Source organism: Notamacropus eugenii, chromosome 2 (genome assembly GCF_028372415.1).
Source record: "Notamacropus eugenii isolate mMacEug1 chromosome 2, mMacEug1.pri_v2, whole genome shotgun sequence".
Lineage (NCBI taxonomy): Eukaryota > Metazoa > Chordata > Mammalia > Diprotodontia > Macropodidae > Notamacropus > Notamacropus eugenii.
Genome location: NC_092873.1, coordinates 507,703,258 through 507,728,021, shown reverse-complemented (window position 1 = coordinate 507,728,021; position 24,764 = coordinate 507,703,258). Strand labels below are relative to the sequence as shown.

The 24,764-nt window shown below is 51.1% G+C and overlaps 2 protein-coding genes across 6 annotated transcripts in view; both read left to right on the top strand.

Moving 5' to 3' along the window:
• The first annotated feature begins 1,324 nt into the window (after nt 1-1,324).
• MOB3C (MOB kinase activator 3C) lies at nt 1,325-19,435 on the top strand. Of its 3 annotated transcripts, none has more exons than XM_072649325.1 (4): nt 1,325-1,538; nt 8,117-8,560; nt 16,167-16,369; nt 17,117-19,435. In XM_072649325.1, exons 2-4 carry the CDS (start codon nt 8,143-8,145, stop codon nt 17,144-17,146), a joined length of 651 nt encoding a protein of 216 aa, XP_072505426.1. In that variant the 5' UTR covers nt 1,325-1,538; nt 8,117-8,142; the 3' UTR covers nt 17,147-19,435. The 3 variants fall into 3 exon arrangements, with proteins under 3 accessions (XP_072505426.1, XP_072505427.1, XP_072505428.1); XM_072649326.1 differs by lacking the exon at nt 1,325-1,538 and adding an exon at nt 1,757-2,414; XM_072649327.1 differs by lacking the exon at nt 1,325-1,538 and adding an exon at nt 7,274-7,756.
• Nucleotides 19,436-21,946: 2,511 nt separating this feature from the next.
• The window catches only part of MKNK1 (MAPK interacting serine/threonine kinase 1), a 48,296-nt gene continuing 45,478 nt past the window's right edge, over nt 21,947-24,764 (top strand). The window contains exon 1 of one of the 3 annotated variants that reach the window (XM_072649322.1): nt 21,947-22,132. The gene's annotated coding sequence lies outside the window, so the exon portion shown is untranslated. Of the gene's footprint in view, nt 22,133-24,615; nt 24,755-24,764 lie in introns of those variants that run through there. The other 2 variants (XM_072649321.1, XM_072649323.1) reach the window with 2 other exon arrangements.

Sequence of the window (24,764 nt, the reverse complement as noted above, 5' to 3'; positions counted from 1 at the left end):
AAGATGGAATGATGGTGGGAAGGCATTAGGCTTGGATTCAGGCAGCCTGGCTGTGGGGGACCAATTCTGCTTAGTCCTAACTGGGTGATTCTGGGTAAGTGGCTTCCTTTCTTTCAACCTGTTTCCTCTTCTCTAAAATGGAGTTACCACCCTTGAACAACCTACTTCATAGGAATCATTGTGAGGACAAAATCAGATGACATAGATGAAGCATTCTGCAGTTTGGTCCAGAAGGCTTGGCCAGATGGGACCTCCCCAAGGTTTCCTTGACAATTGGCTTGATCCCTGACCTCAGGAATGGTTTAGAGGCAATAATACTGAATACAATTTCTGCCAGGAGTGTTGCTCCCATTTTTCAGATGAAGAAGACAAGTGAGGTTCAGTGAAGGGAGAGAAGGAACTCTCCTGTGGTCCAATGGCTAACAAATAACACCCCCAACATCTACCCTCTTCTCTTACTACTCAGAATGCCACTGGACAGAATGTGGACACGCAGGAGCCAAGAGGAACCCTGCACTGTGTGACGGGATTACTTCAAGTAGGCAGCCGCTTGGGTGGCCTGGGAGTCCTAGAGCCTGGGCTCCCAGGGCTCTCTTAGTGCAGGGGGCCTGCCAGCCCAGATTGTCACATCTGGGAGCTAAGGCAGGGCCCAGACTGAAACTTCCATTTAGATTAGGACCAGTCTTGAATCAGGATCAGGGTCAAGGCCTTATCTGGGACCAAGGACTCAGACTCTTAGACCAGGATCAGGGTTCAGCATGGGGCCAGCGTCAGAACCAGCGCTCCGATTGAAACCAAGGTCAGGACTCAAGGGCAACTAGCTGGTATAGTGGATAGAGGAGCTAGAATACCTGAGTTCAAATTCAATCTCAGACACTTCCTAGCTGTGTGACCCAGGGCAAGTGACTTACCCTCAGTTTTCCTCACTTTCCTTACCTGTAAAATGGGGATAATAATTAACACCTACCTGCCAGCATTGCTGTGAAGATATCTGTGAGCACTTACACATAGTATTTGCTATATAAATATCCTTCTGGTTGTTATTGTCATTAGTCTGGAGCCATTGACTGGGCTCAAACTGGGGCCAAGACCAGGATCAGGACCAGGGTCAGCGTCAGGGCTCAGCCCAGGACATCAGCCCGAGACCAGAGACAGGGCTTAGGGCCCAGACTCTGAGCAGTTGTCCCCACTGCCCACTGAGAACAGCGAGAATGAAGCGCGTGTGGGAAGGGGCGGAGGATGGGGGCGGGGCGGGGAAGGCCAGAGGCCCGTGGGCAGGTCTGGCAGCGTGGCGGGGGCGGGGCCAGAGGCGGGGCCGGGCCAGAGGCGGGGCCGGTCCAGATTCCCCTGACCGGAGCCTCAACCCGGCTGGGGAATCTTTACCAGCCGCCGAAGCTCTCTCCAGCGCCCGGCTATCCGACCCGCGCGGAGGAGAGTGAGTTCCCGGGCGGAGAAACAGACTGACAGTCAGGCTGACGGACAGACGGTCGGTCAGACAGCCAGCCCTCCTCCTCGAACGCCTGGCCCGGCCGTGCCCGGTGAGTGCCCCCGCCCCTCGCCGGAATGTGGCTCTGCCCCGCCAGGGTTTAGCGCACCCACAGCGCCGGGCGGGGCCCAGGCGTCCAGAGCTGGACCGTGACCCTCCTCGAGGGGCCAGCCTGAGCCTGTAGGAGCTGACGCTGCACCGGGCTCTAGCCTAGGGGAACCTAGGACTGGGGGGCGGGGGCAGAGGCTCTGCGAGGGTCAAGGGCGCAGGGGTGGGGGAATCCAGGCTTCCGCCCTCAGGAAACCCCCATTCTAATAAGGCTAGGCTTCACCCAGTGTATGGGAGCCTAGAGGCAGATGGGCTGGCGGAGAGAACCCGGGGGTTGGAGGCAGACGCCCTGGATTTCAGTCTTAGCTCTGACACAGTTAACTCTTCTGGAGAATGGGCACGATTATTGGCCCTACCATCCAGAACTTCGGTGAGCGTCTTTCTGTTAATGAGAGCCCTTCCAAGCTTGAAGCGTGAGACAAATGCAGACTTGTACTAGTCCTCCCAGCAGGAGCTTCTTAAGTCCCAGGTCGTGTTGCAGTTGTTCCCTCTGTAAAATGGACTGTTGGGGATGATGCGGGAGGCCTCTGCTAGCCTTGTGCAGCTCCAGGGCTAGCCCCACTCTGAGTGACTTCATGTGGGCAGGGTTGGGTAGGGCAGCCTTCCTGGAGGAGGTGTGTTTGAGTCAGCCCATTAGAAGAAGCTGAGATCAATTGGCTGTTAGAACTCACCTTTCACCAGGAAGGGCAATGACACCCAGAGAAGGGAAGGGACTTAGCTCAAGTCCTAAGGAAATTAGTGGCCCCTGGAGATTCTCAAGTCAGTGCTCTCCCTTCCCCACTCTACACATCTGGACTTCCTAAGAGACCGAGACACAGAGGTAAGTAGGACCGACTGCCCTGTTGGCCAGGGAGGCCTAGAGCTGGGGGATCAAGATGAGGCCTACAGGCCTCATGGCTGTTAGGGGAATACAGCTTCCTTTTCCTAAAAGGGAAAACTGAGGCCCAGACCGTTGGGTGACTTCTCTGGGTGCCAGGAAACCCCCAGGCCCTGGCCTGACTGCAGAATAAAAATTAACTCAGGAGGGAACCTAAGATACCAGGGAGTCTATGTTACATTTGAGGAAACTGAAGTTAGACAACACGAACTTGCCCTGGTCCACATGACCAGGTGTGGACCCCCTGAAAGGCCTCTAGAGGACATCAGAGGGCCAGCAGCCGGTGCTTTGGAGAGGCTGGGCTAGTTTGGGGTAGGCAGTGGGGTATGTATATATAAAAGGGCAGTGAGGGGACAGGGGCCTCTCTGGAACCCTCCTGAATGGAGTTCTCAAAGCTGGCCTGGTGGCCATGGTATGAGGGATTAGCCTTGGCTTGGGAGAGCAGGATAGTTGCCAAGGAGCCAAATGAGGCTGTCCCAGAGTGGGAGGGGCTGCCTCTGGGGGCAGTGAGTGCCTCTCCCCTGGAGTGTTTGAGCATCAGCTGGATGCTCATTTGTGTGGGATGTTACAGTGGGGGGACTCCTTGTGTGGGTTGGACCGTTAGTGCCAACTCCAATTCTGGGATTCTGTGAATCTAGGGAGGGGCCAGCAGAGGCAGGAAACAGAGCAATTCTTTTCTGTTTGCAAAGAGCTGTCTGCTCTTCCATCTCCCTGAATCCACACCAAAGTCCCAGGAGGGTCCCAGAGCTGGAATTGACCCTTGTTGTTTTCTACATTTTACAAAGGAGGAAACTGAGGCCAAAGGAGAAAAATTACCCCTGCCCCAGCTCCTCTAGCAAGGTCTCTCAGCCCACCGTAAGCAAACACCTGCATGTATACCAAGCTCTGTGCTAGGCACTGGGAATTCAGGGACAAGAATGAGAGTCCAGCCCCTGGGGTAATCTCCCCTTCTCTGCCTTGTGCTCAAGCAAAGGCCATTGGATCATAGGAGCAACATATTTTAAGCTGAAGTCTGCTGGAGCCCCATCCCCCAAGAAAACTAGCCCTTTCCGGGGGAGGGGCTCACCCCTGGTGCACAGACTCTGACCTGCAGAGGCATTGAAATGGAATCTTCCCCCACTTCCCTTCTGGAAGTAACAAAAAGAGGCTAATGACTTACCCCCAAAAGGTGAGGTTGGAGGGAGGGGTCATGCTTCTGGCCAAGGGGGCCCTCTAGCCTCTTACTTGAATCCAGTCTCTGATACTAGTGACCTCCAGAAGTTCACACTGAACCAGAAGTCAGGAAAGAGGACTATTTATGCTGTTGGTCAACTTTCTTTCCCAGTGCCTCAGTTTCCTCTACTGTAAAATGGAGACAATTAACCCTTACACTCACTGCCTTCCAGGGGTTATGGGGAAAATACTTTATTCACTTCAACGCCTCAGAGAAATAGGCGGGCAGGCTCCCTCCTCAAGCTAGAAAGTTCACCCCATTCATCCCCCTGCCCCCTCACTGTCACCCCAGATATGGCCTTGCCCTAAGCAACCCATAGGGTGGCCCTGTGTCTGAAGACCCAGGAAAAAAGAGGCAGCCAGGCATACCTCCATGTGGTCATACCAGGGCTGACTTTAGTCCTTCAGGCTGAGATTGATACACTGGCCCTCTGCTCGGGCGAGAAAGGCAGCTTCCCTTTTTGGAGTCCTCTTAAGAAGGGCTCATCTCTCTGGGACTTTCCCTGCTCTGGTTCAGTCTCTGGCCTGTGAGTGTATGTGTGTATGTTGTGTGACTATGTGTGTGTATTGTGTGACTGTGTATGGTGTGTGTACATTTGGTGTATGCATGTTGTTTGTGTACATGTGTGTTTGTATGTATGTGTTTTGTGTGTGTGTGTGTGTGTGTGTGTGTGACAGACAGACAGACAGGTGGACTCGGAGAGGGGCAGTATAGCAGCCTGTCCAAATGAGTTGACTTCAAGCCCAGCTCCAACAATCCCTGGCCATTCTCCTCCGGAAAGTGAGAGCAGTTGTTCTAACTCCAGAAGTGCTTTGTCAGCATTGCTGAAGGTCTCTATGTCTCAAGAAAGGATACTGGTCTCTCAGTGGGATGACCCTGGGTGTTTAATCTTTGTGTGCTCTCCTAAGACAGGGCCAGACAAGACCATTTCTAATGGCCCTTTCAAATCTACGGTATGAGAGAAGGCCACCGGGGGTAAGACCCACCCACCCAGCCCCAGCCTGAATCCCTAGGACCCTCCAGAAAGAGAAGAAAAGCAACTGCCAGGTTTCAACGGCTTGGCTTGCCTAGAACATTGCTGAGGCACCAATGACCTGGGGGAGGGCTGGGGTATACCTTGAGAGTGACCATCCTGAGGGGTCTCACACCCCTGCCCCATCCAGCATAGGAGAACCTTGCCCTGTGGGCCCCTCCTCAGAGAGGAGGGAGCAGAGTGAGCTGAACCCCTGAGCAGCCCCCACAGTGTCTGCATTGACTGCAGCCAAGAGGGGCAAGGTGAGTCTGACACATCCCTCCACCTAGCTCTCTCCCACTCTCCCCCACCCCCACCCCCACCCCCTGCCCCTGAATCCTCCAGAGAGGAGAACAGTGGGCCCAGACTTCCCAGAGGAATCTGAGGAGGGAGTGCAACCCAGCCATGGTCACCAGCCTGTTCAGATGCATGGAGGTGCTAAGTGTAGGGTCAAGTCTGGTGAAAGCTGGTTTGGCTGGAACGCAGAGTGTGTGAGGGGGAGTCCAGGGAAACGGGGCTGGAAAGTCAGACTGGACCCCAACTGCAAAGGGCCTTCAGTGCCTCTCTGGCCTGGTCCCATAGACATCTGCCAGCATGTCAACTGCTTTTAGCTCTTAACCCATGTCCATCCTCTGCCTCTGAGTTGGAGGGCATAGAACTAGAACAGAGAAAGTATACTCTGGACTGTCAATCCACACGCCTTTATTAAGCACCTACCGAGACCCAGCTGGGAACTGGGCATACAAAAAAAGGCAAAAATACCCTCCTTGCCCTCAAGGAATTAGCATTCTAATAAGGGAAACCACAAATGAATTACTAAGTACAGAGAAGATCCAGATTGGATGGGAGGTCACTGGAGAGATAAAGGACAAGCAATCAAGGGTGCTAGGAGAAGCCTCCAGCAGAAAGTGAGATGAGCTGAGTCTTGAAGCGGGAAGGCATCCCAAGCATGAGGAACAGGCAGTACAAAGGCAAGGAGGTGGGAAATGGAGTGTTGTATTTGAAGAATTGCCAGAATGCCAGCATAGCTAGATGGTTGAGAACGTGGGAGGGAGTCGTGTAAGATTAGAAAAACAGGAAAGATTCAGGTTGTGAAGTTTTTTAAAGGTCGGTCCTTTGCCCAGATTTCAGTATTAGAAGGCCAGGGATGGCCTTCCCTGGGCTGGCACTCTGATTCACATGGATTGGCTCTCTTTCCTCCCTGGGTCCCATCTGTCCCTCCTTCTGCCCAAAAGTGGGATGGGGGATGGGAGAGGGCTGCACAGAGCCATAGGTAAATGGGTCAGCCTTTGAAATGTAAAGGAAGCGAACTGTCCAGACCCAGAGTTAGCCAATGGGCATACACACAGCTTCTGCAGTCACCCACTGTCCTGCTCCCCCAGCCCCCAAGACTAACAGCACACAGGGTTGAAACAGTTGACCTAGACTGGAAGACAACTTTAGTTTGTGCAAGCCCAGGTCCTATGACGTAAGTATTGAGCCTGCGATCAGTCCCTGCTTGGAGAGCTCACAGGCCAGGAGAGATGGGATACCCCTGCCAGCCTGTCCATCTCCACAGAGAGTAGTATATGATATGCCAGCCCTGCAAGAACCATAGAAAGAGTCCTATATGTGCTCAATAATGAATACTGGACAGATTGAATCTGAAGGTGTTGAAAGGGTACAATATTAAAGGGGGTTAGAGGGAGGGCTTATCAGGATTCTACGTGAGTCAGCAGTGTGGTGTAACAGCCAAGAAGGTGAAGGTGATCTCAGGCTTTATTAAAGTAGGACAGAGGAGGGGAGAGTCCCTCTGGTCAGGCTACAAGTAGATGCTTTTGTTCAGTTCTGGGCACTGCAGATAAGGTACAGTGTCCGGACAAGGGCTGCACCCGGAAGGTGAAGGGCATGAGTCTGCCACACCTGTTTCACTGTAGTCTCCAGGGTAAAGCCTGAAACAGGTGTCTCAGCTGAAGGAACTGGGGATGTTTGACCTGGAAAAGAGGAGACTTGGGTGGGTAAGGGGGGGCAGAAATGTGAGACATGAGTTCAAGTATCTAGAGATCTGCCAGGGGGAAAAGGGGTGAGTACTGTTCTCCTTGGCCTCAGAGCCAGAACTACAAACAGGGGGACAGTCAGGAAAACATTCCCCACAATGACAACTCTTTCCAAAGTGGTAGAGAGAGGGGGAAGTCCCTCTCCTTTGGGGTCTTCAAGCAGATGCTGAATGACCACTTGCTGGGGACATTTATGAGGGATTCTGGGACTAGGTGGCCATTTCTTCTGGAAGGTCTCAAGGTTGTACCACATAGTGCGGGTTCTTTCTTGTCACCAGTATCCTTCCCTGCCTGGCCAGCTAGCAGCGTCCTTGGCAGGGATGAGTGGAGCCTGATTCCTCTTCTTGCTCCCCAGAGCAGAGCAGGGCTTGGCCACACATTTGCTGAATTAGAGGCTTCCTGGGTGAGGAAGCCCATCCTTCCCCGCCTGACAGCCTGCCTAGTCGTTCCCCTCTGTGGCTGCTCCTGTCAGTCCTCCGAGGGGGCCCCTCCTCTTTCCCTCCCCAGCCTGCAGCCCACACATCCTGCTGGACTCTTTCTTCTTTCAGCTAGAAAAACCGGAAAGAGTTTTTTGGGCAGAAACTTCCCTCCCCCATGCCCTGGGAATCCCCGGGCCGGACGGATGACGGGATATCCAGGAGGAAGTGTCCCATTGCCAATCAACACAAAGCACAGGGCAGCTGTGGTCAACAAGGCCATTGTGTCCAGCCCCTGTCTCGGGACTGTCCTGTTAGCAGAGCTGAAGGAAGATGATGCCCAGCATCTCTGCAGAGCAGGGCCAGGAGTGTCTGCATTGAGGGTGGCTGGCTGTATGCCTGGTCCTTCGCCCTACTATACCATGGGAAAAATGGAGACAGCATTAAGCCCATGACTGTGGTAGGATCTGGGAGGAGATGCCCAGTTTCCATTGACGCCCAGCCTCTTCCCTCATGGAGTTCAGCTTCTAGCAGGGTCTGCCTGGCCTCTACCCAGATATGCCAGCACTCCCGATGACATGCTGGAGGCATCATCGAGGGCTCAGAGGGTATGACTGCTTGACACATAGGAGGTCCTTAACAAATGTCAAGTGTGGATTCTGTCAAAAAAGCTTACTGTAGAAGGTGGTATTTGGGTTGAACTTGAACAGATGGGCTGGAGGGAGGCAGACGGTCCAGGTTTCAGCAACAATATGAAAAAATAGGAACAATAATCTAGGCTCACAGATCCAGAGAGGGTTGGGACCTTAAAGACCATCATTGCCAACCCCTCATTTTACAGATGAGGAACCTGAGGCTGTGGGTTGTAAAGTCTGTGCCTAGGGTCAGTCAGTGAGTATTTCAAATGGGGGGCAGGATGTCCTGAGGGGAGGGAGCTAGCCACTCACAGCTCCCTCTCTTTCTTGTAGGCCGAAGCTGCTTCAGTCTCCCAGTCATGGCTTTGTGCCTGAAACAAGTGTTCAACAAGGACAAGACGTTCCGTCCCAGGAAGCGCTTTGAGCCAGGCACAGAACGCTTTGAGCTCTACAAGAAGGCGCAGGCCTCTCTGAAGTCTGGCCTGGACTTGCGAGCCGTGGTGCGGCTGCCTCCAGGGGAGAACATCAATGACTGGCTGGCCGTGCACGTGGTGGACTTCTTCAATCGCATCAACCTCATCTATGGCACAATGGGTGAGTGCTGCACGGAGGCCAGCTGCCCTGTGATGTCGGGTGGCCCACGCTATGAGTACCGCTGGCAAGATGAGCAACAGTATCGGAGGCCCACAAAGCTGCCCGCCCCCCGCTACATGGCGCTGCTCATGGACTGGATCGAGGGGCTCATCAATAATGAGGATGTCTTCCCCACCCAAGTGGGTGAGTGTCCTGGCTGTGGTGGCAAAGACTGGGGGTATCAGGAAACCCTGCTGGGAGAGACCCTGCGCTGAGGGGAGGAGCTTCCTGAGGGCAGGGCTGTGACCTGTCCATCAAATGACAGTCCCTGAGTGGAAGGCTTAGCCTGGAGGGGGAGGACTGGGGCTCCTGGGAGGAAAGAACACAGTGATGATGATATTCTCCTTCTTGAAGCCTCATCTTATCTCCTCTGTCCAGACACTGGTCCTGTGGCTGTAGGCTGAGTATCTCTGACCCACCCACTTGCTGAGGTGTCCCTGACCTTGATCTGCTGAGGGTGGGGAGGAAGGGGATCAACTAAAGATAGCACAGGCATAACAGCTTGTGGAGCCTCAACCCTGTGCCTAACCAGCCCAGTGCCTTCTCTGGGGGATGGGATCTCCCTGTGGCCTGTGGACTCAGGCAGTGTTGATGTAGGCCCATCACTCTATGGCAAAGAAAGACTCCCTTTCCCCCAGGACTGGCCTTCATATTAGTTGGCAAAGTCGGGTCTTCCCAGTAAGAGTTCCCTAACCCAAAAAGTGTTCCATCAGACACTGGGTGGCTCCCTGAAAATCCTACTTTGACGGTGAGTCTAGGACTTGGCGGGGAGGGGAATCTGTAGCCTCAAGGCCATATGTGGCTCTCTAGGTCCTCAAGTGCAGCCCTTTGACTGAGTCCAAGTTTTACAGGACAAATCCTTTTATTAAGGGGATTTTTCTGTGAAGTTTGAATTTGCCTGGGAAAGAGCCATAGCTTCTTGGGGGAGTCACAACTCCTGACAGTGTGGCAGAGAGGGCAGAGGGCCAGGAGGTCTGGGTCAGACCTCTTTTGGAACACCACATTTTAAAGACGTTGGTCAGCTGCCTGGATGGGGAATAGTCTTGGGCCCATGTCTTAGGAGGATCTGTTTAGGAAACTGGGGGTGTTTAACTGGAAAAGAGAAGGCTCAGGAGGATAAGAGAGCCGTCTTAGGGATTTGAAGGGCTGTAGTATGGAGGAAGGATCAGCCTTGTTCTGCTTGGTCTCTGAGGTCAGAACTTGGAACAGTGGAGGGAGAGGGGATGTTGTAAAGATGCCAATTTAGTCTGGATGTCAGGAAGAACTTACTAAAGTGGTCTGGGCTATCTCAGGCACTTACTGAAGTAGATTAGTCTATCTCAGGCACTTACTAAAATGGATTGGGCTATCTCAGGAGGTAGTGAGTCCCCCATCTTTGGAAGTCTTTAAGCAGAGACTGGACAACCCCTTGTCTGAGATGTTATAGCAGAGATTCCTTCTGGGATAGGTTCCTTGCAACTTTCAGATTCCATGATTCTGACCTCAGACAACATGCCTGCTCCATCTCTGGGTCTTGACTCAGTCTCTTCAGCTTGGTAGGGTCTACCAGAAATTCTGTATTGCTGGCAGAGCCTTTGAGAGCCACCTCCCATTTCCACCAGAGAAGATACTCCTGTGGGTCAGTCAATTACAGATAAATAGCATGGTCCCAGGACTCTGCTGGGTTCAGTGTCCTACATGTCCAGTGTCTAGGTTATATGGTCTCCCTTACCTGGGAATATTTGGTTGGTTGTTGTCCATCTTCAAAGAGGACCAAAACAACACCACCATGATAAACTGATATTTCAGTGTGTCCAGCTGTGACTGATCAGACCAATATGAGCTCAGAATGCTCTACCACAGGTTGGGCGCAGATAGTCCATGTGAATATTTTGGGTGGATATTCTAAATTTGCACATCCTGCGTTTACTTTGTGCTATCTCAATTCTGCTTTGATCAAAGAGCACAGCACCCTTTCTGATGTGGGCATGCCACGCTGAGCAGTCCTGTGCCAGTGTCTCCCATGTTGCACAATCAAATCCAGAGTTCTTGAGAGAGACTTTGAGAGTGTCCTTGTATCATTTCTTCTGGCCATCATGTGATCACCTGCCCCATGTGAGTTCTCCATAAAATAGTCTCTTTGGCAAGCATACATTTTGCATTCAAACAATGTGGTCAGCCCATCAGAGTTGTGCTCTCTGAAGCAGTTTGAATGCTTGACAATTCAACTTGAGCAAGGACTTCATTGTCTGGTACCTTATTCTGCCAGGTGATCCTCAGAATCTTCCTAAGACAGTTCAAATGGAAGCAATTCAGGTTCCTGGCATGGCGCTGGTAGACTGTCCATGTTTCACAAGCATATAACAATGAGGTCAGCACAATGACTCTGTAGACCTTTAGTGTGGTAGTCAGTCTAATACCTCTTCTCTCCCAAACTTTTCTTCAGAGCCTCTCAAACACTGAGCTAGCTCTGGCAATATTCACCTGGGAATATAAGTCACTGGGGAAAGCAGACTCCACAATGGCTGGGTTCCAGGTAGAAGTAGACATGGTCTTTCTTCTGGCCTCTGGCAGCTGAACTGGTCCCTCCTTCTCCCCCAAAAACTATCCCCAAGCCCCTTTTCTTTCTAGACTACAAGCCGGGTAGTCTTTGGGCCCTTGGTACAGTATTCATGCCTCCCTTCCTGTCTTGGGTCTCACCCCTTGAGCCAATCATAGGCCTCTGTCAGTCACTCTGACCCTGACCTTTCCCATATACATACTCCATATCACACCCATAAGATAACATTGTTCTCCAGAAAAACATGGGGGTAACTGCTTCTTTGTAAGATGACAGAACCTTAGAGTTCCCAGTTGGAAAGGACCTTGGAAGTCAGCTACTTCCAGTGTCTGTTCCAGGCTGTCAACAGCGTCTCTAACAGGTAGGTGGCCACCCACCCTCTATTTGCATATCTCCCATGACAGGGAGCTCACTATGTGAGAAGGCTGCCCTTGCAGCTTAGAGTGTTAGAGAATCCTTCCTAAATCAAGAAGTCTTACCCCTGGTTAGGTCATGATTTGGCATCAGGGATATTCAACAACCTTTTATTAAGATATATGGTGCCTACCATATGAAGAGACCTGTGCTTGGGGATGAATGAGGAAATAGAGCTTTGGTCTGGCTCAGGCCCTGCCCTCATGGCACTCCCAGTCTCAGGGGTGCATTCAGCAACAGTACACGTGATATTTCCTGACCCGAGAGAGACAAATACAGTGTTACATGAAGTCTAATGGGGAAGATGCTGGAACCCTGGAGAGCCTGGCTCTCCAGGAGGGGGTATCCTAAGATAGTGGCAGTGGACTGGAGATATTGCAGATGAGTCAGGGCACCTTCCTGACACAGTCAGTCCACTTGGCTGGAGCATACTGTGTGTGGAGGAAGTGATGGAATGAAGCAGGTTGCTGCCAGATCACAGCAAGCCTTGAATGCCAGAAAAAAATTGAGTCTAAACTTGACTCAGTGGGCAAAAGGGAGATGGTGATGACGTTTAGAGCAGAGAAGAGACCACATGCATGTGTGATAAAGGTGATTCTGGCAGGAATGGGGAAGCCCTGAATGGGAGCTAAAGCCATATTCCTTGTGGGGGATGAATGCAAGGCCCTTCCCTACTGTGATTGCCTTCCCCTGGTCACCCTCTAGCTAATCAATGTCTTTCCTAAAATGCAGGGCCAAGAGCTGAACAGAAGCCTCCAGTTGTGGCCAGTCCAGGGCAGAGGACAGAGGGATCCCCACCTCCTTATGTTGTTTCAGTCCTGTCCCACTCTCCTTGATCTCATTTGGGGTTTTCTTGGCAGAGACACTAGAGGGGTTTGCCATTTCCTTCTCCAGTTCATTGTATAGATGAGGAAACTGAGGCAAACAGTGAAGTGACTTGCCGAGGGTCACACAACTAATAAGTGTCTGAGGATGGATTTGAACTCAGCAAGATCAGTCTTCCTGCCTCCTGGCCTAGTACTCTCTCTACTGCATCACCCAGATGCCTCCTTATCCCTGGCTATCTAAATTCGGCCTAGGATCCTACCAACTTTTTTTTGCTGAACTGAATCATGCTATTGACTTACAAGGAGCTTGTAACCCACTGCAACCCCCACATCTGTTTTAGACAAATTGCCTCCCCTGTCTTATACTTAAGAAGCTGATTTCCTTAAAATCCAAATATAAGATTTTACATTTTCCTCCATCAAATTTTGATGTGCAAGACAGCCCAGCCCCATGGATAAAGGGCTGGCCTTTATGTCAGGAAGACCTAGGTTCACATCCAACCTTGACTCAACCTGGCAGCATGGCCCTGGATAAGGCACATTCCCCATCCCCTCAAGCCCTTCCATCTTCTGAACTTCCCAGTTACCATGAGGGCACTACCATCTTCCCAGTCACCATCTTAGGCCCCCTCACTTGAATTTACTCCATTATTGATTTAATGCTGCACAGAGCTTGGAATATCTACCTTCCCCATGTCCCTTCTCTCCTCAGACACTGTATCACTCTGGTACAGGCCCTCCTCACCCCACACCTGGGCTACTGCAGTAGCTGCTGGTGGGTCTGCCTGCCTCAAGGCTCTCCCCACTCCAATCCAGCTCCATTCAGTCATTAAAGCAAAGGTCTGACCGTGTTAGATCCATCCACACTCAAATAGGAAATCCTCTGTTTGGCATCAAAAGCTTTTTCCAGCCTGGCCTTTTTTCACCCAACTTTCCAGGCTTCTCTCTGTGCCATGAAGCCACATGGAAGACAGTGGAGTTAGGAGACAGCTGCTTAGAGACGGAGAAGAGCTAGAGAGTAAGGGGTCTCTGAGATGTTGAGGGGGGGAGGATGGAGCTGAGATAAAAGCAGCATGAAATGAAGGAATGGGCAAGAGCAGGAGTCAGGAGGCACCTGTGTTCAAGCCCCAGCTGGCTCTTACTAGCTGTAAGATAATTGGCATAGAACCTAGGTTCTCGGAGACTCACTTTCCTCATCTGTAAAATGGGGCTAATAACCCTCCCCTTACCTCCCTGGAGGGTTGTGGGGACAGCACTTTGTCCCTTTTAGAGAGATTTAGAAATAGGAGCCCTGATTTTCCAGCAGTGTTGGAGGCTGCAGGTGAGGGCTGAATAAAGTCCTTTAGATGTACATGTAGGGTGATGGAAGCCATATTGAAATGAATTGAGAAAAGATTTAGACGTGCTGTTTTTCCATCTGGTGAATTGACTGAGGACTTTCATGGTCTCGGTTGCCATCTTGCCAATGTGGAAGGGTGGGAAACATTGAGTTTTTGCTTTTGTATCTTGTATCAGTGCTTGGCACACAGTAGGCACTTTAAAATGCTGGTCAAATGAATGCTTTTAAGGAAAGGAATACTATTTTTACACAATGTTGGAGGCACCCACCCTTTGCAGAGGCAGGAGGTCCACAAGCATTGCACATCACATATAGTTTCAGACTTGTTCAATGTATTGATCAATTAGGCTGATTTTTTGCCTCTTTCAAAAAGTTTTAAAAATTGCTATTTGTTGTATGGGCTGGCTCTCTGGGAGGGGGAGGGATACAGGAGAAAACTGCAGTGATGTAAAAAAACCCCAAAATGCATCAATAAATATTTATTTTTAAAATATTTTTTTAAAGTATGTTGGGAGACAGGATCAAGCCAGAGAGAGAACTCCTCCTAGCTTGGTGACCTTCAGCGAGGCACTCACTCAGCTTGTTTAGACCTCAACATCCTTATTTGCAGAGTTAGCACAATGAGATGGAGAAAACAACTCTACCTTAGATGCTGAGGACAGAGAGAAGATGAGAAAATGACCTGGAGTCTCGGGTTCTAATCCTGGCTCTTCCATGAGATCACTGGTGGTCTCTAAGCTAAGGTCTCCCCTTAGCTCTGGCATTCTAGGCTCCTCTGGGATCTGCAGAGGGTCCAGTGTTCCAATCACTGCCTACAGAAAAGAAAACACAGACAAGCACTCAAAGAAGGAAGATCTTGACTTTAGATTCCATTAGAAGTGGACCAAGCGGAAGACTGCAAGGAAAAGGTCAATACTCCCTGTTTTAGTCACTTCTAGGAAACAGGGTGGGCTTTCTCCTGCCCAACGAGGATAGAAAGAAGGCTGAGAGACAAACACAGGCAGAGAAGCAGTTGAGGCCACCAGGAGGTGGGTGGGTTACTCTTAACTATTCCCCAACCATATTCATTAGGAGAAGATGTCCTTAAGCTGGTGATGATTCCATTGGTCAGCTTAATTCTGAGGAAACCAGAGAGAGTATACCATACCACAGCAGCAGACTGTGGAAGATGGAGTTATGGAATGATCAATTAATCAGAAACATTTATTAAGCTCCTATTATGTGCCATGCACTAGAGATAAAAGGCAGAAATAAAATGGTACCTTCCCTAGGACTGGCCATGGGACCTTTCTCTCCCCTTTCTTTCTTTCCCCTTGGTCTGTCTCCCTGGGATTTCCTTCCATAGGGTTTGGAGCCCAACGACTTTGTCCTGTGTGTTTGTGTGGGGATGAATGGGGACCCTGTGACAGGTTCCTGCCCTACCTTGCCTGTTTATAGGTTGTAGGACTGAGCTGGAGTGTGGCCTGGTCTATTCTGGGCATTGAGGGAACCAGCCTATGATGAGGAACAGCCCCAGGCTAGCCCAGACATGGCAGTAGGAGGTTTTTTGTGCTGTCACCACAAGGGGCAGTACGGAGCCAGAAAGACCTGCCATCTAAAGTAAGGCTAGGACCATCCAGCACGTGGCTGAAATGGCAGCTATTGCTGCCAAGTCTAATCATTTGACATACCCCAATGGGTATGATGGAAGAGTGTTGGGGTTTGGAGGTCTGGATTCCAGCTCTGGCACTAACCTTCACCTAGGCTGGGGCTTCTGTTTCATTTCCTGTAAGATTAGGAGGCTGCATCAGATCATGGCCATGTCCTGGGCCATGCTCCTCTGCCTTGTCTGGGACAAAGTCAGGAGCAGCCTGGAGTAAGTGAAGAGGTTTGCATTTACAGAAACATTTTTGAATTTCACCTTAGCCTTGGTAATAGGGGTGTAAGTGGGCCTGCACTGACAAGTTTGCTCATTGTTTTTCCCTCCTGAGGCTAAGAGTCTAAGGCCTGTTAACCTAAGTCCAACCTTAAGGCCACATGTGGCCCTCTAGGCCCTCAAGTGTGGCCCTTTGACCAAAACTTCTAGAACTTTCGATTCTGTCAAAGGGCCACACTTAAGGACCAAGAGGGCCACATGTGGCCTTAAAGCCGCAGGTTCCCCACCCCTGAACTAAGCTATTCCTTCTGTTTCATTTTTCTGCTCTCAGAATGAAAATGAAGGCAGGATCAGAGGGGCAGGGAGTGGTGGACCGGGCAGGAGGCTCAGGGCATGATCTTGGAGTGAGATGTAAATGGGAGATGAATTTCTGCCTCCTCTTTCTTCAGAATGGTGCAGAGGACCCAGGTATCTTGGCTCTTCTGCAGGGAAATTAACTTGGAAATGGGGGCTGAGATGCACATGAGGGGACTATCTAGTACAGGAGTCCCAATGTCCCAGGATCCAAGTGTCCAGGGACCCTGATGCCCTGGGTCTAGATATGCAGGGGCTCAGATATCCAGAGGTCCCTATGTCTAGGGTCCCTGATATCCTGGGGTCTTAATGTCTTAATATCCTGGATGTACAGGGGTCCAAATATCCAGGGGCCCAGATATCTGGGGGTCTGGATTCCAGGCGTCTAGATTCTGAATCAGTTCTTTCTCCCTTACCTGCAGGGGTCCCCTTCCCCAAGAACTTCCAGCAAGTGTGCACCAAGATCCTGACTCGCCTTTTCCGTGTTTTTGTCCATGTCTACATCCACCATTTTGATGGCATCATCGCCATGGGTGCGGAGGCCCATGTCAACACCTGCTACAAACACTTCTACTACTTTATCCAGGAGTTCAGCCTAGTGGACCACCGGGAGCTAGAGCCACTGGTAAGACAGGCCTCAGGCCTTGCCTTCACTCTAGGGGTCCTAGACTCTCCTGCCTCCTTGCCCACCATGTCTGTTTCTCCAGGGCCTTAAAGCTTACAAACTACTCACCACCTCCCAAAGTCCATTATCAGCCCCATTTCATTGAGGTGGAAACTGAGAGCCCAAGAGCCCAGGGTCACAGAACTAGTGAATGTCTAAGCCAGGCTTTAAACTCAGGTCTCCTGCCTTCTGGCCTACCACCTCAAACTCCCTCTGTAGGCTCCATGTCTTCATATCTAATGCAGGAGCCCTTGTTCAGCCTGGGGAGATTCTGCCCCCCTCTCTGTGGACACTGTGTTGTCCTCTACCCGTTGAGGGCAGTATGGGCCTCTTCTCTAGACCTCTCCATGTTGTGGTTTTGTGGCAGGAGGCACCATGGTCTCACATCTTTGGCCACTCTATTTGGGGCTTGGTTTTGGGGGTGGTTCACTGTAAGAAAGCCTAATGTGTAAAATTCTGATTGTGCCAACTAGACAGATGGGGTGGCAGAGAGCATTCCTATTATTCCTGTTCCCCACTAACATTTCATGGCCACAACCCTTCGTGAAGCCCCCAAGAACTCACTGGGAACCCTAGGGTACAAGATCACAACCTTTTCAAGGGAGGAATGTACTGGGTGGGGGAGAGGGGGAGAGAACAGGCCTTGAGGCCTAGGGGATTTCGGATCCTCAGTCCTGACCTTCTTTGTCCATGCTTTTGACATTCCAGAGAGAGATGACAGAAAGGATCTGTCATTGAGCCCCCATCTGCCTGGGGGAGGATGCTGACCTTTGGCCTGGAGGTCCCCGGACATTGGTAGGGAAAAGGCAACTACCCCCATGACTATGGTCGTGGAGAGACCCACAGCCACCGTCTTCCTCTGGTGCCCCTCCCTGAGGCCCTCCAAATACCAGCTTTCATTTTCCGGAGTCTGCTCACACTCTCTCCTGTTGGGAGGGAGTTGGGGAGGACCAGAGAGAAAGACAGACAGAAAAAGACACACTTCAGAAACTGCTGGGAGGGAAGGTGTCATGAATCTGACATTTCCTTTGGGAGACCTCCCCCGCCCTCACACCAAGCTGGGCAAGGGCCCTGAGCAGCTGCAGGAGGTAGCTGATGTAAGGGTGTAATTAACCTCAAAGTCTTGGACAGTGTCAGGGCCAGAGCCAGGAGGGCCCTACATGACCCTGTGAGATCACCCGCCTTCAAGGGACAGTCAGTGAAGTCAAGAAGCATTTATTAAGCGCTTTCTGTGTGCCAAGCACTGAGCTGAGAGCTGCATGGATGTCTGGCGGACTAGCCCTTGTGCTTAGGTCTTTGTGGAGGTGTGACTCCTTCCCTGTGTGAATGTGTGTGGTCCTATGTGACTCCCTGGCTTCATGCATCAGAGCTAAGGGCCTCGAGCATATGGGGCAATAAGTGAACAATATTTTACAATTTGGGGGAAGGGTTTTACAATTGGGTGGCACAGAATGCCACCATTCCTCTCCCAGGGAGAACCCTGTAGAACCAAGGATTAAGAGGTGTCTCAGCAAGCAGTTGGGACCCTGGTTCTGACTGCCCTAATGGCCCCCTACCCAACTCTGGTTTCCAGACTGAGGCTATCCTAGGAGAAGTCACCTCATCCACCCTCCAGATTCAGGGAGACTGTGTTGGGAGGGAGGGGGCTGAGTAGAGGGGCCTTGCTGTACTCAAAGGTCCCCTGTCCTTCCCCACCTCAAGAAGTCATTTTCAGGGGATTAACCACAAGCCGCCAGCCAAGAAGGCCTTGTTTGCATCGAGCCAAGATCTCATGTGCTACAGTTTGAGCCACTGCTCCTTTGGTCATTGGCATAGATGACAAGAGAACTCTTTCCAAGACATCTTTGGGCAAAGCCACTCTGGACCCATGAGACTACTCTTAGGCTGTCCGGACACCGCCAAATAAGCTATTTGGATGGAAGAGACCCTTCCTGGGTTCTCCCCCAAAGCTAGAGCAGATCTAGCCCTTTGGCCAAACCCTTCTGGAAAAACCACTTTTCAGGATTCTTCATAGCTTGAAGCTAAAAGGCTACCAGATAGAGAAACCTAGGGTCCAAGCCAGATCCCTCCTCTCATTCTGTGCATTCACACACACCCATCCTTCACACACTCACTGAAGATCTAGTGGGATCGAAGGTGTGTGTGTGTTCTTCCTTTGTTGCCAAAGAAGACCATGCCATCACTGAAATAATGACATGACTTGCACTTGACTTTGTTTTGAGTGAGGAAAGGCTGTGCAAGTCACCAGCCTCACTTCTCCAGAGCCATCTGAATCCAGTGACCAGATATTCATCAGGATGACTGGAGATGACCCAGGATGAGGTCACGCAGCTAGTGAGTGTCAAGTGTGTGAGGTGAGATTTGAACTCAGGTCCTCCTGGTGGATAGAACTGCCCCTGATGGGGGGAGCGTCGAAGGTGGAGAAAGGATGAATGGGAGAGAGCTGAGGCCTACTGGGGATGCCTTCCCATTCACCACCCTAATTAGATGCCACTTATTCACCTAATCATTACTGAACCTTCCCACCCCCCCAACTCTGAGCCAGGCCTAGCCAGGGGGAGATGGGAGACTGAGCAGAGCTAGTCCCTGTCCTTAGGAAGCATTCGGTCATAGCATCTCACCTTGTAGGACCTCAGCAGAGTCTTTGCCTGCCCACCTTGTAAACTCTGATGGAAGCTTTGCTGGGACCAGAGCCAACCCAGACTAAATGAAGAGGGTGGGGGAAGACCCCCATCCCCTAAGACCTGAGCCTAATTGACTTTTGCCATTCCCAGGGATTCTTCCCTCTGAAGGAAGCAGACTTCGGGGAGGGGATCTGGTCTGAGCCTTGAGGAGATTCCCGGAAGCCTTGGCTTCTCTGCCTCCCATCCCCACCCCTTCATTCAGTGGTGAATCAGAGTGATTGGAATCACCCTTTGCTGGGGTTACCGCTGATCCATGGGGAAGGGGAAACCTTTTTTTTAATAAAGGGAAAGAGTGTATTGTTTTTATTTTAAACAAAGAAAAATAAAGAAGAAAGACAACCTGTGTCTCTGTGTCTGGCCAGATAGGCTCCTTTGATGTCCAGAGATTTAAAAAACAAGGACGACCACACCCTTACAGGAGATGTGCCTTGGGCCAGCCTGGGTGGGGCTGATATGGCTCAGAGCTCTGGGTAGGAGAGCTCAACCTGAGGCTGGGGGTTGGGACTTCCACAAACGTGGAGAACATGGAATCCTGGGGCTCCCCTAGGAGTGCTGGGGGGCTGGCCCTTGGAAAGACGTCTGTGCTCTGCATGGTAGTAATTTAGAAGGGAGAACTAAGAACCCTGGTGTGCCCCCCCCCCCCCCCCCCCCCCCCCCCGCCAAGACTGGTCCAACCCAGGCTCCAGACCTTGCCTTCTTTCTGCTCAAAGCTGACCCTTCCTGATCTCTAGGCTAGGGGACAGCAAGCAAAGCTGTGCCCAGGGATAATGTGCCCATGTTTTCTCTGGGCTAAGGGCAGATTCTCCATCTTCAGGCCAGCCCCACCCATGGCACCTGGAATTACTTCTGAGAGGTGCAACGAACCTCAACTCCCAAAATCTCTGGGCCGGAAGGGTCAGAGATCCCCTGGACAGCGTTGCTGACAAGTCGTCCAGCCTCCCTTGGAGCACTGATAGGCCGTTCGTTTCTTCACCAGGCAGCTTGTTCCTTTGTCTAGCTCAGTTCTACCAACCCTAGTGAAGTCTCCATCTCCCTCCACTCAACTCCAGGCTCCTTTCCTCCTCCTCTACCATCCCTGGCTCCTCATTCTGCCTTCTGGGAGTCGCCAGAACCCAGAAGAGCCCGCAAATACAGGAAGACAGCTTTCATGTCCCCCTGAGCCATCCTTTCTATGGGAGGGGAGGAGGGAAAAACACAACACCCCTGTACTGATTAGTCACTACAAAGCATGTATAAAGTCAATTTAGTGATTTAGAGAGTGAAGGATCACTGACAGCTAGGGGAACCAGGAAGCACCACTTGTCAGAGGCAGCCCCTAGACTGAGCCTTAAAGGAAAATTATATTTGTCGTTTCACCCTAGGGACACCTAGCCCACACTAGGGAGTAGGTGGGCTCCCAGGGCAGACCTCCCCACACCCCAGAATTGTGCTGTCTTCACATCACTAACTCAGAAAGGTGGCTCTGATCATGCTCTCCTGCCGATCAGAGCTCAGTGAAATCATACAGCTCATAGAATCAGAGCCCAAAAGCACTTTAGAGGCGATCAAGTACAACCCCCTTATTTTAAAGATAAGGAAACTGAGGTGTCCCATCTACTGCAACCTGCTGCCTCCTTTCAGGGTCAGATTCTAACTTACAAGAGAGGTCCCTAGCTCTCTCTCCAGTATGCCCCCTTCTCTTTTCTGATGCTGCCACCCCCTGGTCCAGACCCTCATCACCTCACGTTTAGAGTGTTGCACCAGCTGCTGGGGTAGGGGGAATCTTCTTGCCTCGAGTCTTTTCCCACTCCAGTCCATTCCCCACTCAAGCTGTCAAACTGCAAGTCTGACCATATCATCTCCCTTCTTCATAAACTCTAGTGGTTCCCTGTCACCTCCAGAATCAGTTATAAAATCCTCCATCCATCAGTCAGTCAATAAGTTTCTTGTGGTGTCAGGAGTTAGATCAATTTATGAACAAACACCTATTTATTAAGCACCTACTGTTTGCCAAGCGTTATGCTAAGAACTAAGGATATGAAGAAAGGCAAAAGATAGCTCCTGCCCTCAGGGAGCCCATAATCTAATAGGCATTTAAAGCCCCATGCACTGTTAGAGTCAGTGATACAGGTCTCCCTGCTATTGCCAGCATAAGACCCTCCATCTCTCAGCTCCAGGCATTTCCACTGGCTGTGCCCCCTCCCTGGAATGCCCTCCTTCCTCCTCATCTCCACCTCTTGGCTTTCTTCAAGCCCCAGCTAAAATCCCCCCTTCTCCAGGAAGCCTTTCCTGATCCCATTTAATGCTACTGCCTTCCCTCTGTTAATTGTTCACAATTTACCCTGTCAGTGGTTTGTTAGAACACTGGTTTTGTGCAGCATCCCCCATTAGATCATGAGCTCCTTGGGGACAGGGCCTGGCCCTTACCTTTCTTTACATCTCTAGCACTTAGCACAGTATCAACACATAGTAGGCCCTTAATAAATGCTTGTTGTCTAATGAAACAGAGAGAGGAGGAGGATGGTAGTGGGAGGGAAGAAGGAGGGGGAGGAAGGGAGGGAAGGAGGAAAGGAAGGGTGGAGAGAGAGAGAGAGAGAGAGAGAGAGAGAGAGAGAGAGAGAGAGAGAGAGAGAGAGAGATCTGGGACTTCATCCATGGGGATGCCCCATTCTGCACAGCCTGCCCCTGAGGTCAGCTGTGGGTCCACAGGTGCATGAGGACCAGCAGGATATCTCCCCAAGGTTTTAAATTCAAAGGAGGCCAGATGGAAAAGTACTGGCAGGAGCCTTGTGACTTATCTAGTCTTGTGCAAGGAGAGGAGGGCAAAAAGGAGAGTGGGGGGTGGGAGGGCCTTGTGGTGTCACAAGTTGTCTCTGGAAGGATATTGCGGGACAGCTGAGAGGAGACAGTTCCTGGGAAACAGAAACTTACACAGAAAAGCAAAAGAAGACATGAGTGATAAGATTATCTTGCAGAAAGGCTAGGAGGCACCCCAGAGGAGTGCACCCCAGAGCCTGACTTGGAGTTAAGAAGACCTGGGGTCAAACATTGCCCTTGCTGGGTAAGTCTCTTAACCTCTGTCTGACTCAGTTTCCCCATCTAGGGTCCCTTTCACCCTGGAAGGTCAATTCCCCTGAGGGCAGCTGACCACTGCTCCATTTAGAGTTCTGGGGATAACTTGGAGGGCTTGTGGCTTCCAATTCTATCACTCTTGAGCCTTATGGTCCCTTATTAAGGGATGCCTTATGAATCCTCCCTTAATGGAGTCCTCACTGTCTTTGCTTTGGGTAGAAGTTTTAGTGATGGACAAATTACTTCTAGCTGGTGGTGCAGAGAATGGAGCACTGGGCCTAGAGTTGGGAGTAACTGAGTTCAGATCTACGCAGGCATTTACTAGCTATGTGACCCTGGGCAAGTCACAACCTCTGCCTCAGTTTCCTCCTCTGTAAAATGGGGATAATAACAGCACCTCCCTCCCAGGGTTGTTGTGAGGATCAAATGAGAAAATATTTATAAAAGCACAGTGTCTGGTACACAGTAGGTGCTCTATAATGCTTATTCCCTTTCCCCACCTCCAACTTTGCACAGGCTGCTCCCTCCCCCTACCACGGCCTCTGGGCCTTTCTATGAACAAGACCCTCCATCTCCCCACCTAGGAGATTTTCTCTTACTGTCCCCCCTGCCTTGAACACTCACTCTCCCCTGCTCTAATGACTGACTTTCTTGGCTTTCTATAAGTCCCACCTAAAATCCCACCTTCTATAGGAAGCCTTCCCTAATCCCTTTTAATTCCAGTGCCTACCCTTTTACAATTATTTCCCATTTTTTCTGTTAGTTTTGTATATTTTTTTTGCCTGTTATCTCCTCCATCAGATAGTCCTTGCAGGTAAGGACTATCTTTTGCCTATTTTTGTATCCCCAGAGCTTAACATAGTACTTGGCACATAGTAGGCACTTAATACATATATAACGAATGAACAAATGAATGAATGAATTTTTCCTGACTGACCCTCTATCTCCATAGTGCCTTTTCCAAACCTTTCCTCTCTATAAACCCCAACTTTCACTCCCCCTCAGCTAAGGACCTTGTCTTCTCTTTTATCAAAAAAATAGAGACCTTTGGCATTGAATGTCTGCTGTTTCCCAGTTCTCCACTTCTACTGGCTTTGTTTTTGGAGAGTCTAGGCGAGTAACAAATAATGCATCCAGCCTGGAGCTGAGACGAGACAAACTAGACCCACCAGGAAAAGCAGCTAAAGAGTAAGGCCAGGATTCTGGAGCCCAGTAGGGTGGGATACATACCACAGTGGAATTTCACAAAGATTCCAGGGAAGGAGGGAGAAAGGGAGTTTCATCTAGTCCACAAGTGCTCTCTCTCTAAGCTTGAACCCAATTTTCCCCAGACTAGGCTTTTATTTGTGGAGGGAATACATCCCAAACTTTTGGGTGGTTGATTCTGAACCGAATGATTTTACTATCCCACCTCTTTTTAAAAGCTAATGAACTCTCACTGGCTGACTGATATGGGAAATGCACTGGATGGGGGCTCACGAGCAACAGCCTTCAGATTACCCCGTCTGGCCTGGAGAACCCAACACCTGTGATAGTGGGGTTTGGGAGGGAGACCAGAGAAAGTGTGTTGTTCTAGGAAAAAACAGTCTGCTGAGCTGAGAGCCCTAACAGGCAGCACCAGGGACAGTGGGAAGCTTTCTCCCCTCTTAAGGGGCATCCACTCTGGCCAACATGGGTACCCTGACAACTCCTGCTTAGGAAAGGCCCCCAGAGGTATTCAGACTCCAAGGAACTGATGACCTTTACCCCCGTTGGTCTTCACACACCCCCTCCCCCCCAAACTGAGGAAACCTCTAAGGGAGAAGGGAGAATGCTGACATTCGGAAGGATGTCAGGGACTGTTTAGGGCCCTTTCCTCTTGCAGGCCCAGAAGGGAAGGAGCTGGTCAGAGCACTGGGCCTAGAGCCAGGAAGGTCTGAGTTCAAATCCAACCTCAGGGGCTTGGCTAGCTGTCTGAGCCCAGGCACATCACTTAGCCTGTCTGCCTTGGTTTCCTTAACTGTAAAATGGGGTTAATAACAAACAGCACTTCCCGCCTGGGATCACTGTGAGGATCAAACGAGACGATCATTGGAAAGTGCCTGGCACACAGTAGGCGCTTAATACATGTTTACTGGTTGATACAATCACCACAGGTCACCACAGCTGGCATACTCCTAGAGTTTCACCTGAGCCTACTGCGCCTGCGCAGAATTACCTCCGGCTCTGCCCCACGGGCCCCCAGGGCGCATGCGTTCACGTATCTGAGCCGCCCATTCGTCACGCCCCTAGTCTGGACCGGGAGAGGGCGGCGGGGGCGGTCCTCGTGGAGGTCGGGAGAGGCGTCAAGGCGCAGGCGTAGCCTCAGCTGGGATCCGCCTATTCTAGGAGAGAGGAGGTTCCCGGGAGGGGCGGGGGAGGTAACTGGAGGTCTTCAGAGCGCAGGCTCCGACCTGCCCGGATCCCCTCGCTGGCTACAAGAGCGCCCAAGGCGCAGGCGTGTCCCCGCCCCCGCTCCGCCCTGTGCTTCCGGGTTCCCAGCTGATCCTTGATCTACCAGAGAAGACCGGGACTCGGGAGCGCGCGGGAGACCTAGGGGCAGGCTCAAGTGAGAGGGGCCTTTGGGTAGGAGGTGAGTCTGA